The sequence below is a fragment of the Myripristis murdjan genome, chromosome 12, assembly GCF_902150065.1.
Source record: "Myripristis murdjan chromosome 12, fMyrMur1.1, whole genome shotgun sequence".
Lineage (NCBI taxonomy): Eukaryota > Metazoa > Chordata > Actinopteri > Holocentriformes > Holocentridae > Myripristis > Myripristis murdjan.
The window spans coordinates 26,535,430-26,555,100 of NC_043991.1; the positions used below are offsets into that span (position 1 = coordinate 26,535,430).

General features: G+C 41.4%; 1 protein-coding gene across 1 annotated transcript in view; it reads right to left on the reverse strand.

The window, feature by feature from the left end:
* Positions 1–19,671, reverse strand: part of LOC115368869 (netrin receptor UNC5D-like) — a 185,203-nt gene that overhangs the window by 56,585 nt on the left and 108,947 nt on the right. The window contains exon 2 of the mRNA XM_030065270.1: positions 6,267–6,473. Within this exon, the coding sequence (XP_029921130.1) occupies positions 6,267–6,473 (207 nt within the window). The remainder of the gene's footprint in view (positions 1–6,266; positions 6,474–19,671) is intronic.

Genomic DNA, 19,671 nt, shown 5'->3' on the forward strand with positions numbered 1-19,671 from the left:
CCTCCAAAAATCACTTCTTAACTTGTAACATGTAAATCTGTATTATATGTGAATAGAATGTTTTATATAATGTAATTTTTTTATAATTATAATATGGCAGAGGATTTCAATGACATGCTGCACAAATAGCTGCATACATAAAATAAACAACAGGCTATAGCGAATCCATGGATACTGTTGTGTCCCTCAGCCTGACTCCCTGAGTTTCCCCCTGTCCCTCCTATGATACTGACAGAATTACTTTAAAAAACACACATACAGTTTAACTTAACAGCATTGATTGATGGCTGTCTACAGGCAGCTCCTTTAAATAGCCATATTCAGAATTTAAAAAACAACATATAATGAACTGCTGCAACATATTCAGCTATGATTACAGTTGTCATACTATATTCTTTCACTCTTTCTGCCACACTAATTAGCAAGCACACTGTCAACTTTACAGAGATGCATACTGGGGAAATGACCTGTACATGACATGTACGTCTGTCCACGAATTCACATGGACACACTTCTTCACTCTTGACATTTTCGTAACACAACTTTGCAGCTCTGATGAAACTGTCTTCACTTGTCATTTGACTGTGTATTTGACTGGCTTCCCAGTTAAAGGAAGTTTTGTGTCTTTAAGCTCTGTGATTGGCTCAAATGTCACGACTGTCCCCCAAATATCACAGAGTCTGTAAATTTTGGTGTAAAACCAAAGGGTCTGAATCTGTTGTTTAAAGGAATCAGAGACATGGTATATTTTGAGGTATAAACTGAATTCAGGGTGTTGTTGGGACACAATGATGCAAGGTGTTATCTTCGCATGTAAGTGCTGTAAATATTTAGCCGTTAATGTCTTAAGAACTAATCAACAGTTCTTGTTTTCACAGGCAAACAAGCATCAGTGATTGCTCCACGGTGCCTTATTCTAGTTCAACTCTTTCCAGTCAAGGCATGGAAAGCCCTTTGAGACCGGGCTTTAAATAAACTTGAACTTGAACTTGAAAACTCAAAGAACATTTGCTTAATTTTGAGATTATGGTCAAACAAAGTGGTGTACAAATATACTGGATGCAGATGACGGCTAACATGGGCAGATGTACTGACGGGCCACACAGGACAGCGCCTCGCTTGACCAGGGTCACAGAGCAATGGACGACACTGTCTTGCAGTCTCACTCGTAGTAAGGAGTACCGGCCATCTGGCCCAAAGCCTTGCATGGGCCGTGGTGGTGCAAAATACACAGGGAGAGAAGAAAATTCGCACTCAACACAACCAAAGAAGGAGTAATCATTGTGGAGACCCACCATCCTCTGTAATTCACTTAAATGACACCATCCTGTCTGATGAACAAATATGAGTCTCACTGAAGGGTTTATCTTTTGCCTCGACTCACCACACATCTCTCTCTCTGACACCAGAGTGGATTTGTTTCACTTCTACTGAAATCTTCATTTGAAAGGCTGGTATGTTTATGATGCTGGACACGCATCATTTCCCCACGGATGCAGTCAATTATTCAATTGATTTGCAGAAGGTTATCTCTTCCGTTAACTTTAGGAGAAAAAAATGGACTTGTCTCTTATCCCAGTTGATTTTGACATTGTCAGTTTCTTACATGACTCATATTTTTGCAACAAACATAATTTATCCAAGCCTATCTCTTGTAATTAACTCATAATTATATAACTACTACTACTATCATCACTACTACTGCTGCTACTACTACTACTACTGATCTTCATTTATTAACACTACACACAAAGCCTTTGTTGTAAAATTTAATGAGATTCTGATGCTAGAGACTCTTTTTGGATTACTGACAGGGAACTTAGTGTCTTAGCAGTCGAACATCCCTCCACTGCTGCTTTGCACACTTACATCCTGAAATAAACAGAAAGCCTCCACCTGATCACCTCATTATATGTAGCAACTGTGCACTCATTTTTTATCAAACCATATGCACAAAAACTTCCCCTCTATTTTTGAGAATTCAACTTGAATGAAACTGCTGGCCTGAATAATCTCAGATCACATTATGGATGTGGAAGGCAGAAATTAATAAGTTATACAGTGCTCATGATAAGGATATGCCTACTTTGAAACATTTGCTGTCTGATAGAGTGGACCGGGTTTTTCTATCTTGAACTGACTGGATCATTCACGTTTATGTGTTTTCCTTTATGGGCTGGACTGCTGTCCCGGTGGGCTCATATCGAGGTCTGCGCTGAAAAGAGTGGGCTTTAAATCCTCTCACTATCTTTTCACAGTGTTACTTTCTGCGGTCAATACAGTGATAATATTTTTTCGATATTCGGTGTTGATTAAACCTCTGCAGAAGAGAACATTACACTGGCAACAGAGGAATACCAATATACTACTGACCTTCTCGACCTACTGTCTCTAAAGATGAGACTGGTTGCCTATATGTAGATATTTTTGGAAGATTTGATAGTGATAAATATGTCACTGAAGAAAAAAAATATAATTCGTTTTTTTTTAGTTAAAAAGACACTGACACTTAAAAACAAATAGCATAAAAACATATAACAACTCATCTAAAAATATGTAAAAACTAATTGCACCTATTTTTTTTCTCTTTACAACAAACCATAATGTTTAAAAAGTTTGCTTTGAGCGAGGTGGGCCTGACTCCTGCATCCTCCTGCAGGCTGTGTCAGCTGCTTACAGGTGACTAAGGATAAGCTGACAGGTGGGTTTATAACATCTTCAGAACCTGCAGGTTGAGCGCACATATTTGGATTCGGTAAATCGTTCCTAATAAAATTATTTCCATCTCACTTGTTTTTGGAGTTGCTTCAGTACAGGAAGAAAAAAAAATCCTACATATGCTAAATACTGGAATGCATTTTTTCCCCCTCACATTTTCTGAATTCATTAATATTCTGCAGGCTGGATGTGAAGCTTTGGCGGGTCGGATGTGGGCTGCGGGCTGCCAGTTGTGCAATCACTGCTCTATGCACAACTATGGTATGCACAAGTTTATGAATGTGCAAATAGTCCCTTCCTCTCTCCATTCAAAATGCCCACCCGTGCCTCTGCCACTCACATCAAACTTCTGCTTGTTTGGCAAGTGGTAATATAGGAGTTATTCCGCCATACGTCTTCGAACCGGAAACCAGTTCCAAAGAAAAAGAGCAAATTGTACAGAGGTAACTTAATGTATTTTATGTATCTCTCTCTCTCATTAGAAATGTAATGATCATAACATAATATTAACATGTGCCTCCGGCTTGACTACATTATCAATAATGTAGTAATGTGCTGCTAGAGTTAGATGATCCTTATCTGCCTGGTAAAGATAAACACACAGATGTGCTGTCAGGAAGAAATGTTTCAAACACCACAGAAAGTCTCTGGAGAGAGGCATCTAGTGGACTTGGTCAGCTTCTATTGTGCTAACAATGTAGTATTACTTTTAGCAAATAATAATGTTACAGTTATCATGAAATATGCAAACAGATAGTGAGATGCTGAGGCTATGATTGGTGCCTGGTCTGTGACGTAACAGGCTGGTAAACTTGCGTCGCCTGCACCATTCCTGATTTCTGTGAGTGCAACCAGAAAGTGGTCTTTTGACGGCCACAAAGCAAAAACAACGCTCCATGACAAGCGGAGCACAAAGAATAGATCACTGTCAAAGCAGATTTTCAAGCAAAACACTTTATAAACTGAAAAAACACAATTTTAACCAGGGTGGGACTTTAAACTGGAACACAGCCTTCAACATGTACTGACTCACTTGCAAAAATCTCAGCATAGAAGTAAGAAGAGCAGCCTCAGATATTGTCTTGCTGAGGATAAATATATAATCAGAACCTACAGAAATGATTATAGTGAGCCACAAGAGTGACCCTCTCCTGTTTGAAAGACACTGAAATGTACCTACCACTGCTCTGTTAGAGGCGGCAGTATCTTACAGTCACTTTAGCATGGACAGATGTCTTGGATCAGGCCTGTGATCAGTTCATTTTTGGCTCAGTTCTTTTAATTTCCTGTCTTAAATGATGACAGCAATTTCACATTTGTGATCATTTTTTCCAGTAAGAAATCCATCATAACAATAACGTCGATTGTGGCAAATTATTATCATGTTATGTATGTTTATGGTTCTGGGGACAGTACTGATAGAATAATTATTATGCCTCCAGTGTCTATTAGTAAAGATGGCTCTGTTACTGGCATGTGTTTGTTGGTATGTGGCCAGAGTATGTCTGTTGTTTTTCTGTGTACAGAAAAACAATAAACGTATTCCCATCTCTATTGTTGCATTTCTCAACATTATGCCATGCCATTATGTTTATTGTTTGCTTTGATTTTTTTTTCTCCCTTTGCTTTGCTATGTATCCCACCTGTTATTTTTCTCACAGGCACAGTGACAATAATGGTGAGGCATTGGCTTTGTACTCCTGATTAACTCTATGCTGGTCAAAATGTGCTGGCTTTTTAAATTAGCCATGCTAATGAGGGCTTTTTAAATGATCGAACAGTCTATAGTTGTGCTGTTTTTCACATGAGGAGCGCTTTCATTGCCAGTGGAGTCCCTTTTTTGACTTGTTTTTTTTTCCCCCTACTTTTGTACTCCACTTTGCTTTCCCAGCGCACAATGAGGCCACAATAGAGATTAATATAATACCCTGATTCTACATGCACCCCATCTTGCCATGTCTTCCAACAGCTTGTGCTTAGGGGCCAACATCCTGACACAGTTCTGCCTATTAGACCAGCCCCTGTCAGAGGTTTTTACTTTATGAGCTACTAGTGCAGGTGTTTTTTTTTTTTTTTTTTTTTGAGGCCCTCTCTCTTTCTGCTTTTTCTCTGTCTCTCTCTACCCTTCTGCCTCCCCTCCCTCATCTTCCCTCTGTCTGTCCCAGTGGAAAGAGATATGAATGGTGATAAGGAGCCAGATGGGAACGGAGCTATGAATCGTGACTAGAGGCAGTAAAGATTTAGAGGCCAGGGTCCAATGGTAACTCTGGGAGAGATAATGATCGGTGCTGTGTGTAAAGTGAAGCATCAACACTGTCACACTAACAAATAGCAAACAAGAAAAGACAGGCCTTTATAAATCTCCTGCCTTCATCATGGCTTCTTTCTATAAGTCACAATCCAATTAGACGATAGTCATCTGCTGTTTAATGCAGGCGCGGGCTAAATATCATTTACAAATACTTTTTTCTGGTTTGTTTTTGCCTTGCTGTATACTAGATGATTCTGTCAAACAATACAACACAATAGATGCCGGAAAGTTTCAGCAGCCACACCACTCTCCCCACTGTTCTGATGTGCTAATCCCCACTTTTTTCCCCTACAAACAAATTAACACAGCTACACGTATTTGTGCATTGTGCAGTTTAATGACCAATATTATGTTAGCATTTTGTTCTCATAAGTCTACTGCATTCAATTCGCCGTGGTAATAAGGAAGAAGTAATGATCGTTTTAATGCTCGCTGAGAGTACAAAATAGACAAGGGCATTGGGATAAAAGAAAACATTTCTTTGAGGTTGGAATCAATTCATTTTGAAGTTAAATAAAAACAGAACTGTATTTCAGCACGTTGCGTCAGTGCAAGACAATCATCCCCACTGTTTGGAGTTCAAAGGAAAATCCCAAAATTGAACAATTGTGCGGCTTTCATGGTCTAACTGTTGTCATATTAGTTTAGATCAAGTGTGACATATGTGCTTAAGTGGTGAGGCAAATATATTTGAGGGGTTGGACGTAGCCTTAGGCATAGTAAAAAAAGGCCCTTTGCATAGTTCATCCATAAGCCTTCAGTCACTGCTACCAAGGATATGAGTGCAATCTCCATCGCTTAAACTGAGATGAGAGATGGAAGGGAGTTTTGACAAGAGAGGAAATTGAGTTTAAGTTGGAGGCTATGTTCATATGTGTGTGTGTGTGTCCGTGTGTGTGTGTGTGTGTGTGTGTGTGCGTGCATGCATGCATGTTTCTGCACCAGACTGTGTCTACATTTCTGCCCAGTGAAAACCACTCATCTCCAAAATGTCGCCTTTCCAGAAATGAAGAAAAACAGTTTTCTTTTTAGCTTGACTGCTGTGCACTTTTCAGTGGAGCTGCTTGCTTTTGAAAAACTTTGATTTAAACAAGTGTTGTAGAACTTTATGAACCCATAGAGGAGAGGGCAATCCCAAATGGAGTAAAAACATGAAAATCAGCCAAACTGGAGAAATGTGGTTTTGAGTGGACAGCGGCGACACGCAGGTGTATAGAGGGATTGCTGTATGTTGTACCTGTGGTCAGGTCAGTGTGCTCCCGGGACATGTGCTGGCTCTGGTGAACCCATTCGCCGTTGCACTTGAAGAAGATTTGGAGGGCAGGTCGTGCCTGGCACCGGAGCTTGATGGGGTTGCTCTTGACAATGTACGCATCATCGGGCTCCTCCAGGAAGTGAGGTAGGGTCCCGGACTGGCCATGCTGCAGGGCTTCACCCCGGGAGCCTGAAACATCGGGAAAGATGCCAGGTTAAAATAGCAATCCAAATGATGAAATTAATACGATAAAGCAGGTCTTGTCAAACCTTTTCATGTTTTGCCTCCCACACCCCCTGGCTGACATTTAGATTCTTGACCACAAATAAATAGATTAAGACAATATTACAACAATCAAACATACATTTTTTTTTTTGGTACAGAAACATTTTCTGTTGAATTAAATTATAATGACATTGCACTATTCTTCATTTTGATCAGGACCCACTGTAAGCCCCTCAAGGACCCCCTGGGGCTCCCTGAACTCACCACTGCAAAAAGCACAAAATGGATCAGAACTGTAAAGTAGCATAGACTAAAAAGTGCTGACGGACAGGGAATTTTAAATGAAGAAAATTGGCGATATTGTGAATGACAGAATAGAACATAATAGAATAGAATAGAATAGAATAACTGCAATCATTTCAAACGCCGCTGCTGTTCTGCAGTGGAAACGGTCACAGTCAGAACCTTTTTCATTTGTCAAGTGAAACGAATCCAGGACGGAAACACAGTTTGTTTTGGCTGTTGACACGTTGCAGAGCTTCATACTGTATTTTCACAGACTGACACACACACAGTCATGTGCAGTACAAAGGGGCAGAGGGAGACATATGATGGAGCACATTATACATAACACTCTGCATAAATGCATTCAGCCGTCAGTGTCGGGGGGCTTTGGGGGGTCGAACACTGTACCGTATGGCAGGATGGTTGCTGCTGTAATGGGAGGTTTAGTGAGAGGCCAGCCACAGATTGGTCTAGTGTACCGTGAATAATTTACATAGCACAGAATGATATGAATGAAATAATTTACAATATGTCAGCTGGAGAGCCGTCACTCCTGAGGCATGCAACACATCATAGCGTCATGCTGTGCTGTATCTTTAGTACGTTAGATCATGTGCTGACTAGATCATACTGGATGGGTTGGTGCACAATAGCAGGTTCCATTGGTAAGTAGTGAAAAAGTCTCTCTTGTTTAGCCTATACTCATAGCTTTTTGCCTTGTTATTTTCCTTTTGTTGGAGGGGATGGGGAGGTTGCTCCTCTGGGATTTTGGGAGGAGAGGGTGATGGGTGTCTAAAATGCGCAGTTGGCTTTCTTTTCTTATCTTTTCCCTCGCAGTGTTTTTATCATTTGTGCAGATCAACTAAATTCTACACTATACAGCAACAAATAATGGAAGTATTACAATTTACAGACAGTTGGATATTGCGTAGTCCAGATTTTGCAGGGGGATACATTTTGGGAGGACTGCCTCACTGCAGGAAAAGAGCTGGGACATTGCCATTTCAGTAAGCTGCAATCAGGTTCTGAGTGTAAATGTTATTTTCTCCAATTATTTATGACAAATGTTTTTGAGGGGATTACATCTGTGGCTTGTACCGACCATCCGAAGGACCTGCTGTGTTATTTCGCTGTCATGCCACGACCAATCGGTCAGCACGTTATGTCGGCGATGAGGCTTTGCGGGCAACTTCTCACTGAAACCGAACAAAAGACACACAGCCTTGTGCTGATTTTGCCGGATGTAGTTCAACACAGCCCTCTTTGGTCTCTCAAATGTTTGTGCTCGCTAAAGACAGTTAATTCTGCTAAGGAATTAACCTTTGGCAACACGTTTACAGGGATTATTCCCCCCTTCTTTCCCTGTCTGTCTGAGGTGTGTTCCAATGGAAACACGTTTTGCTACTTCTGAGGCCCAGCAGGTGTAATTACACTCTAACTAATCCTCTGGCTTGCTGGAGCCTCTTTCATGTTAGTGTGAAGGCTTTACTGAGGCAAACCATACCCCCGCCACCCCACCCCCCACACACACCCCTCCAATCTCTACTACCCACTGCATGTGTCTCTACAGTGATGGGTGTACTTTTGAACACCCTATCAGGATTACAGAACTCACTCTCTTTTGGCCTCTCTCTCTCTCTCTCTCTCTCTCTCTCACCGATCTAATCCTGCTACCTCTCCTGCCGGATGTCTCCTGATAGAAGGGAATAGATAAAAGACTCTGCGTGCGATGCTCTGGCTGTGAAAATCATAGCTCTTACTCACTGTTCCCCTTCCCTCCCTGCGACACACTGATTTTCTCCCTCATTCCTGGAACTGAGGCTGAACAAAGAGACATGCTTTTAATTTCAAAATGACTAGCCCCAGGCAAGCGTTTCTTGTGTGGAGTGCTCCAATTTGTTTTGCACACGGAGCACTGACATGGCATGTTTGTGTTTGGGTAGACGCAAAACATAGACGTGAGCTCGGTATTCGCGCGCCGATCGACGGGTACATGAGCACACAAACACAGCTGTCGAACAAAGCGATAGCTCTCCGAGTAATAGCTCATTTGTTAATAGATCTCTTATTATACCCATGCTCATACATAGGGGAACATTTATCTGTGAGAGCGGCTCTATAAATATCCTTAAATATAACCAACTATGCCTACAAACATTCAAAGGTAGCTCAGCATAACAAATTTTTTATTTAGTAGGAGCAGGTGGTGGACATGCTTGTAGTAATTTTTCATTTAGAAAGTGGCAAAGAAAACAAACTGGTGGGATCCAACAAAGCATAAGTTTTTTTAATCCTTGAAACTGCCGTTATATAGATGACTAGGTACAATAATAGGTGAAGACTAAATGGTATTCCCCGCAGTAATGCACTTTGTAGCAGCAGGTAAATATATAGATAGCGGTAAAATATCCCATGCTATTAGTTCTGACACATGGCTCAGACAAAGAGGCAGCAGAAAGTGATGGTGTTGATAAGGTATGCTGAATTACTGCAGGTGTCATGCCTCCCGTCCCACCTCTCCCGGGCGCTCCACAAAGACATCCATTAATACGACTCATTTACATCTTGTGGCCAAGCCAGGGCTGTCATTGGCTCATCTGCACGGTCCCAGAACAGCCGGCGGGCTGCGAGGGTTAATATCTCCGCTCAATACACTTTGCCGCTGTCAGGGAAGACCACTGTGCCCTGAGCCTCACAGTTTTCACCGTGATCTACAACCAATGCTTCACCCCAGCAATAACACACAAGGGCTGCAGATAGATCTAGCCAAGTCTAAGAGGAAAACAAGATGTCAGTGCCACGGGGCTGAGTGATGCCTCTATCACACCCTCTCTCTCTCTCTCTTTCTCTCTCCTCCCCCTCCGTTACACACACTCACGCGCACACTTTCATTCCGGAAAGGGCAGGCCAAATCTGCTAATACTGCATCAGCTGTGGTGCAACCGGGGAGCACACCCACAAAGATTTTAATTTCCTCAAGCACCGCAAATATCATCTCCACATGCAAAATTTACAGTGGGTTAGGGTGGTCTCTGATGTCAGTCCAATATATTCATAGCTTTTAATGAAAAACCTAAAAGACATGAGAGGGAAGGGGGCCTAACTGACTGAGCTAATTTGGGAAAGCCTTTGGGTGGTAGCTCAAGCTGTTTCACGCAGAGCAAGATGAGTGGAGCTCCGGCACACTTGTAGCAGGGAGGGAAATACACACTGGCACAGTTTTGATCTCTCATTTCAATGCCGCAACAGGTGCACGATTCTCAAAAGCCAGTCTTACTTCAGCTCAAGGGCGAGGTTTGGTGCTTTTCAACCCAGGTCATGTAAAATGTTGATACTCATCATTTATGACCCATGCAGAGCACAACCCCACCACGAGCTTCAGTGAAGAGACTTTTACCACCGGGTGCAGCTTCTTGCCGGCCTTCAACACAATTTCAACATTTTCAGGATCGACTTTAAGATTTTATTGTTTGCTTATAAATCATGAAATGGGCTACTTTCAACCTATTGTGTCTCTCTGACCTCTTACAACCACACATCCCATCAAGGTCACTCAGGTCCGCTGACCACTCGCTATGGAGATTTTGCTTTTCCAGATCTAATTCCCAAACTCTGTTACGCTGGCAACTACACTATACCTGTGTTTAAATCTGGTCTTAAAGCACATTTTTATTCCTTGGCTTTTAACTCACAGTTGATGTCTTTGAACTAGTCTTTGTCTTTGTGTTTTTACTGTGTTTTATGGTTTTTACTGTTTTGATCGTACAGCACTTTGGTCAACTGTTGTTGTTTTTAAAAGGTGTTTCATAAGAAAAACCTGAGTTAAGTTGCATTCTCTTGAAGTCGCACCTCCGATTTTCCGTCAAAGCTTTTTTCTTTGGTGCTTTGGTGTTCCGATGTGAAGGAAAATGCAGAGTTTCATCTTCTTGTGAGCATTCATTTATTCCAAGTTGACGCCTTGAACGCCTTGTTGTCACGGACAGAAACTCAGAGGTCAAAGTTCATGCGGACGCAGCCATGTTCTTTCTTTTTAAACATTTCTGCTTTATTAGAGAGTTGACACTGGAGAGAGAGGCAAAGGGTCTGGGCTGGATTCGAAACCAGGCCACTGCAGCTTCGCGTTAGTGGTGCACGCTCTACATGGTGAGCCAGCAGGGCAGCACCCATAAACACAGCCATTTTCAAAAAGCACATTTATGATGTTTTTTTTTTTTTTCTTTTTTTTTTCAGTCTGAAAACAAGTGCTCTGTGGGATTGTGCTGAAGGCCAGCAAGAAGCTGCAGCAGAGAGGTAAGTTTCTTGTTAGTGAAGTTAGCACTGAGGTTGTGCTATGTGCATTTAGAAATGATGGATACCAACATTTTCATGTGGCCTGGGTTGAAAAATACCAAAGAGAGAAAGAGAAAGAGAGTGATGGAGGGAGAGAGAGAGAGAGAGAGAGAGAGAGGAAGAATCTCTGGCTTTAAGGAAATGGACCATTGCTTTAACATGCCTTTCAATAATCTGTGGCTTGGAGTCTAATCAAAACATTTTGCAATATATCTAATTTTCATGGATCATTGTTTCATATTGGAACTGATCTATCGCTTGAACGTCCTAGCAATGCGACGCTGTAAAATGTCGTCTAATTTCACTAGCACATATCTTGCACCACCAGCAGTATTTTACTTGCGAGACGACCAAAAGGACAGGATGGTAAAGTTTAACTGCTTTCGCTCACCACAGAGAATGGGATTACAACATTCAATAGCAGCTGCTTAGCCATGAATTAACAAACAAATCTACTAATTAATTCTTTGTTTGCTCATTAACAGGCAGTGGCATGATTATTTGTTAATTACTGACACACGCCCATGTTGACATTTCAGTGAATAGTTTTGAGAAGTAAAGTACATAGTTTGCTGTTGGACAGGACTGCACGGGGCTGATTTGATTCGCCGTTATACGTGGCTTTATCCTTGTGCAAACAGTCACTTACAGGCTATGTGTCTGTGTAAATACATGAATAAATACAGCTTGCCAATAGTCAACACTGCATCAATTATATAGGCTTACTGTGAAATGTCTTTACACGAGTTGCGGATAAACTTAGTGCTGATGAGCGCAGCAGATGGACGGTCTAGTTTCTGGATCAGAGGTGAAGATAGCAGAGGAGATGGGGGTGGAGGGAGACTGGTGAAGCAGATGATAGGTGGGTGTTGAAGATAGTGAGAAGCAGTGGGGGAGCATCTGTTCAGATCAAGTGAGTGCAAGCCATGAGGACAGAGTGGGGGGGAAATGTTCAGAAAATGCTTATAAACCTGTAAGTCTGATAGAGCCATAAGAAAGCACGCTTCTTTTTTTGGAGCCCTTGCCAACTGCCACCTTTACAAAGCCCTGGCTCATATCCACATGCCTGCATACACACACACACACACACACACACACACACACTGCAGATCCTTATGAGTGGCAGGTATGTCAAGGTAAGCCTCGGGGGAGAGATAGGCAAGCAAAGATGAGATTTCTTGATATTTCAGCAGAACAGAAAACAGAGTGAGGAAGGCAGCAACATGTGAAAGCCTGATTGTGTTCAATGTTTTGCAGACATGACTCACAATTCAACCTTCAAACACATCAAACTAAGTTGCACGCTGCTGGAGGCGTGCACTGCCTTGTGATAAGCTGACAGGTAATGTACGGCTCGGCAGCCATGCGCTATTCACACCAGTTGGATGTGTGTGGATATGATTCGCACTGAGTTTTACTACACTACTTGGCTGAAGATTTTTTTTTTGTTGAGAGCAGAGGTAGGAGGCCATGTAGATCAGACATTGTATTCCCAACCTTAACGGGATCATAACACAGCAGGGAAGGCACAAATTAAAGGAGTTAAAGACAGAATGACTAAGATTTTCCTAAGAAACGGTGTATACACAATCATCCCTCTCAATCATCACTTATGAGCCACTCGATGTGTGTGTGTTGGTGTGTGTGTCTGCAGAGATGCTGCCCTCTGCCTGGATTTTCTTGTTTTGCTGAGGCCGGGCCTTTTCTTGGTGTCAGCTTTTGGGCAATGGGTGTGTGGCTCTCAGCCAATAACAACGTGCAATGTCAATTTTTTTTCCTAGGATGGCGATGTTTTGGACAGTTTTGGACAGTCATTTCATTCTGTCGCCATCCTCGGAAACAAAAACCCGTTGCCCGCGGTTAGCCAGGGAGAAGGGGCCGACTTTGAATGTTGTGTTTAAAAACCACAACCAACAAATTCTACTCATTCTGCCTTTAAAGGAGCTAACAAAGCAACAGCTGAATATTAGACCACGGTGTGTTGACTTCTGCAAGATGCATGTTCAGTATCACACTGCTTGCTCCCGTCCCTTTTTACCCCTCGATGTCCCTAAGCAAGTCTTATTGCAACTTCTATCAGACTGCAGAAATGGCTGGAGTTCTGACTCCACTCTCTGTGACTTGTGATTTCTCTGGAGTCTGCAGTCACACAAGAAATACATTTCTGCTCCCCCTCTCCAACTCTTAAAAAGAGCATGGCCTCAACAGAAAGAGATGCCAGCGCGCTTTGTTCAAATATTGATGCAACCCTCTCATCTGTCATCTAAGGACAGAGCAGACATGCGTACATGTACACACACACACACACACACACACACACACATACACACATACAAGATAGTGTGAATGTCAAAGCACTCAAAGGCAGGAGAGATGGTCTGGTCAAAGGCAGTTTTTCTTATACACATGCTGTTCGCCAGTCAAAACACCAGCAGACAAGTGCTCAGTCGCCAATCTGATTGACTGAGCTGTCTTCATATGACCGCTTTCATGCATGAAGTCACATACTGAACACTGAGACAGAGTGTGCACACGGCATGCGCGTGTTTGTCTGAGTCTGTGTGGGGGATGTATTCCATCAAGCACATGTACCTTTTAGCATTGATGGGCATGGCAGCTCCATTAATCATGCATCACATTAAGTCATAAGGACATGAAGGAAGATGACAACTCAGATTGGCCACTCCAATTAAGACAAATGGTTGCATGCCCACAGTGCTGACAACAGCCAGGTCCACTTCACAACTTTAACTGCAAACTAAGATTTAGGTTTCAGCCCATGAGCCTCTGGGCTGCCTTCTGGAAGAGTTTTGTCGCTTTTATAGGGCAGATGTTGGAGAACTACTCGGAGAGGCATACAAAAAGCTAATTAAAATACCACTACAAACAGCATGGATGGCAAATTTCTTTGGTAATGACGGTAATGAAAGTAAGTAAGTAGTAAAAGCAATGATAACAGGTCCAATAGTGGAGCGCAGATTGATGAAAACACTCGCATTGAACATGAAAAGTAGTATTAAACAACTGCAACTTCTTAATGTAACCACTCAAATTCACAGTCTGGTATACCATTGTGTCAGCTTTGCCTGTAATCTGGAGTGCATTTTTGCACTATATATATTCCATAGATTCCATATATTCCCCCATTTCCTGTGCCGAATCACAGGCGCCTCTCCAGTATGGGGTAAAGTAGGGACTGCTGTGAGAATGAGACGAGCCCATGCACTGTTTGAGCACTACCAGTATGAAAAAAGGTAGGCAGAGGTAGACCATTTTCTGTGCAACATTTATCAAAACACAGGTGGAAAGTGCTTTAAGGACAATTAAATAACAGAAAATAAGATAAGTGAACCGAGCTGAGGAGGCTAATTTGAAAGTAGAATTTTATATGGAAGTTATTTCACACTGGAAGAGGCTGAACTACTGCAAACCTACCCTAAAGAAAAGTTTATTCAGAAAAATGTACTTTAAAAAAATTGTAACAAGCACAATATTTTGAAAGTGGATCACCTACTGGGTCTGCTGGTGGCGCTAGAGGGAAGGTCATGAGGTCACCAAACTTATTTGGTTTAATCCTCCAGGCAACATGAATGTTGTCACCAAATTTCATGGTGATCCACCAAATAGACTCTGGACCCAATGTCAAGACCAGGAATGTTAAACTGTCTTTATAAAATGGAAATTCTAACAGACTGCTGCCCGCCAGAAACTAGAGTCTGAATTTAAGGACAAATCAAACAACCCTGTCTGGGTTTACCACAGGAAAAAGATACAAGGAATCTTAACTTTATTTTGTATGCAATGTGCATCACGACTATATCTTCACTCAGACTCCAATATACCACAGACTCCAGTCTGGGCCTAAACCCAAAACAAAGAACCTAATTCAGGTTCTTTGCAGAAAAATGGGAAAGAGTGTTTGCTTTATTTTCTATGTAATCTCAAAATAAATAAATGGCAAAGGACGGGAGAAAAGCAATAATAAAAAATAAAGCAAAGGAATAAGTGAAACTCCTCTCCTTCCTTATAGGCTATAGCCATAAATGGTTGGTATAGTTGCAGTTGAAATGCTCAAAATGGCAAAAAACTAAAGTGAAACCACTATCAGAATGTGGAATTCATTGAACTACCACTCATCTAGGGACGTTTTAAAAAATTACACTGATTTTGCCAGCCTAAGCTTCTTAGGCAGGGCATTCCAATACCACTGCATTATCAATAGCTTTATCACTTTTGGCCTGACTTTATAATGGCCATAGTGATATTGCCTTTTGAAAAGTTAGGAAAAATGGGAGAACACAAGCTTTTCGCGCAAACAGCTGATTCAGTGGTTGAGGCGGGATGTGATCTGAGCCTTAATAGCTTCACAGGTAAGTTATGAGGCAAATTTAATTTTCAATAAATGTTGCCGACTGAGGCCTTGGCAGATGATGCCACCGGCAGCGCAGGAGATATCCATAATTAAGCTAAGGAATTTAGAGTGAATTATTACCTTGTATGTTATGAAATGACTTGGAATCTCTCTCTGGGTTGGCATATAAGGGGAATAGAGTTCTTGAGTTATTGCAAAGTAAGTTCTAATAGACAGTTCCCATGGGCAAAAGTAAGACTGGAGCTGATGGGAACAGAGTACACGTTGACATGTTGAGTCTTCTCTAGATACTGGCTAGAAACAGTTCAGGAGCTTATGTATTAGTGTTGTAGTCCAGGTACAACAAGATCATGGAGACACTGGTTTTGGCATAGGCATAGGCACAGATTTATGTATGAACATATTAAAAAAAAAAAAAAAAAAAAAGGAATGCTGATATATTATTGCCCTCTGAGACAACAAACTGTCTCTGGCACGGGACACCCTGGTGGCTCACGTGGTAGAGCGCGTGCCAAGTATCAGGGCTGAGTCCTTACCGCAGTAGCCTGGGTTCAGGTCCGTCCCAGGCTCTTTGCTGCATGTCATCCCCTCGTCTCCCCAGCCTTTCCTGTCTCTCTCTGCTGTCACTACCAAATAACTCAGAGATGCCAAAAAAATATAATAATGTAAAAAAAAAAAAACCCTCTCTGGCAGGTGCCTTCTTTGTCCAACAACAACACAGTATGAGGCACAGGATTTGACCTGAGACATGGGGGGAGCGCAGTTGTTGCAGGGATGTGGTGGGAGTCTGCAGCTGAAAATGTACCATTTTATAGCCTGAGAAATTGTGTGATATTACTTCATTTGGGAATTCAGAGCATCTTTTGTATTCATAAACATTTTCATTTTAGCTTTGATTCCTGATAAAGCTGTCTGTGAAACAAGTGAATTTCATGGTCTAGAACAGCTTTATTGATTTTCTCCTTTTTAGGGATACAATGTTTTGGAGGCGCAGAATAAGAGGCTTGACTGAACTTCACAGTCAAAGAAAGTTATTATTTGGATATATGACACTTTGCAAAGCTGATAAACACAGTCTGACAGTCCTGTAGTCTGAAGAAGAAAAAAAAAATGAACATGTCGATTGTTCTGAGACTGCTCTCGTTGTGTGCTAGCATTAATACTGTCAGCATACAAACTATATATCAAACAGGCAAACCTCGACAGTCTGAACATTTGTCAGATCAACATTTGATGGAGGAGAGTAGATGGAATTAGCCAATTCAGCCTGATACAAACAGCCTACAGCATTGAATATGTTTGTTGTGCACATTTGGCTTCATTCCCTATACCATGTCACACACCTCAAGCATAGCCTAGACCATACAATGCATCAGCCGTTAAAGTTTGCCAGCTCTCGGACCAAATCTATGCCCTTCGGTTTTGGTACAATCAAACCTGTATGAAAGGGAGCAACACATGTAGAAAAAAATCAATTGGCAGTGGACCAAACACATCACCGTGAAAAAAAAAAAAGTGCCCGAGGGGAGTTTCAAGCTACAATGAAATATAGAGGCATCCAAAACCTCAGGCAGCGGCTACATGAAGAGCCTGCATGTCTCCTGTGTTCAGACCCAGCAAGGCCGGTCAGAACAGCGTTCACTTTCGCCTGTGTTGTTAAACTGAATGGCATATCCAGCTGGTGATGTGCTTGGAAGCAGCAATTGGGACCCCAAAATGAATACTTTACCCTTTAGGAGAGAAAGCCATAAACAACCATTACTATGCTTGCTAAAGTTAATTGTTTAGGGCACAAAAGTACTTTCAGACAAAAACAGAAAAAAAAATGCCTGGCTGAGAAGATAGGAAACCAGATGGTATTCAAATTAGAAATCGTAATTTTGTCACTAAGAAATGTGTCTTATTTTATCATACAATGGAGTAACTATGGTGGGAGAATCTGATAATCATACTCGTGACTATACACCGCTGTAATTCTTTCTATAGATGGAGTTTGAATTTAACTTTTTTTTTTTGTTGTTTAGCAGTGCTGTAGGTTAACAGAATACTCCAACATTTTTGGGCAAAATACCCTTGAATACACATGATCGCTGTGTAAAGGAGACAGCCTTGGAGTTGCTGTAAGGTTTATTTATTCACTTTGATGGAGCTAGGCTAATGATTCTCACAGGCTTCAAGTCTGTATGCTGAGCTAACATGAAATGCTGCCCACAGGAACCGAACCACTGGACATACAGAGGGGGGGAATGGTATCGAACATCTTGTCTCAGTCTGGGGAAGTCGGTATTTTGCTTTAAGTCTGAACATAAAGGTGCAGTGTAGTAAGGTTTTGTTTGGCTTGATTCAATCAAACAAGTAAGGGCAGGCCACACACTTTTGAGGATTTGTATTGACTTGGTTGGAAAGTAAAGAGGGAGGCAGAGCAGGGGGGGACACAGAAGAAAAAGTCCTGGTGGGATGCAGTCTTAAGCTGGGTGCTGGGTGGGTTAGCAGGGTGTCCACTCCACTCCACCTCACCCACCCCATTTCCTCTGACATGGTTTGGTTGCTGCTTATGGTTTCTGAGCCGCACATACTTTTAGAGAAGAGGAGGAGGAATGGCAGAAATATAGATATCACTAGTTTATTTATGTATGTTTACTTATCTTGTCAAATCGCTAGAACATTACCGATGACAAATTTTTCAGAAATTAGAAATTTGAGGTAGAAAGTTCAGGTGTAACTCAGAATACGGTATAGTTCTCTTTTGTTGGTTATGTCTTACTAAATCTTTCAGATCTGCAGCATCTTGCCAAAAAAACACCGCAGGAAGGTGTTTTGATCTCGAAAAAACATTACAAGTTTGTTGTAAAGTTAGAGGATGTGTATGCACTTGTATGTGTGCACTCATCTGTGCATGTGTGTGTGAGGCTGGTATGAGTTTGTGTGTGTGCGTGTCATCTAGAAACACCCAGGTGGTATATGTGTCTTCATCGGTGTTGTGACAGCTTTCCAACCTGCTTTTGGCAGCCAGGAGATAGTGCTTCCCTCAGCTCTCCTGATAATCAAAGAGTAAACATGCCGAAGCAAAAAGTGGGTTACCTGGATGTCAACCTGACAAAAAAAAAGTCTCCATTCCCTATCCCATCAGCCGCTTCTCCTAAAGATTTCCCTCATAGTTTCACATTAACATTTTGAAAAAAAAAGCACCCAAATAAACGCAACACGCATTTGCATATGTCTTTCGCATTCAATATTTCAAAGAATTCACTGGTGAATTCCAAGACTTTTTCATCCACCAAAGAAATGAGGAGTGGAAACTAAAAATATGATAAATTCAATCTTGCAGTTCCCAGAGTTTTCTGGACGTGTGGGTGTGATGTCACTGAGTAGAACTCCATGAGGTTTAGTAACATAGACTCATGTACTAAGTCTTCATGATGCATTTTAATCACTTGCTTCTTGACTAACTTTCAACATTTTCAAAGTTTGTTGTTTCAGTCGGCTTTTGCACTCACTCTAAATCTAAAATGCCAATTTTTTCTTGGACTCTCCTCATTCTGCACTCGCCTGATACCAAAATGTACACCATTTTCTACGCTGATTTAACCTGTTTAATTTTGCCAAAACAGTCGAAGTTTTGAAAAAAAAAAAAAAAAAAAAAAATCCAATTAAAGAGTATGTCAAAACATAATCTGTATCTGTTCATTCCAATGCTTCACTGAAGCTACTTCATGCTTACACGGAGTTAATTATTCAGATAAAAGACGTTGGCTGTACATGCTTGGCTATATTGTGATTAAGGTGAAAACATGGCTAAATTACACTTTGATTATCCAATTAAAATTGTACTCTGAGTATTGCTTACTCAAACTATGACCTTATTCAGGTTAAGGTAGTCAGAAAATCCAATTTACATTAACATTTCTCATTTCTTTCTTTCTTTCTTTCTTTTTTTTTTAGTTAATACTGGAATATTGCAGCTCATGTAAATGTAATGATGTAATGAATTGGTGATCCCCTACAATGCACACTCATTACATTGGTGCAAATGGTGCCAAGAAAGCATACAACGTGGTTTGAAGTTTTAGTTGCACTCAGCAGCTAGTAAAAGTCGCTTTATCGGGCTTGGTGTGTGAAGCCATGCTTTGAGCAATTTGAACAAGCACCAAGCTGCGCACAACTTATTATACATAC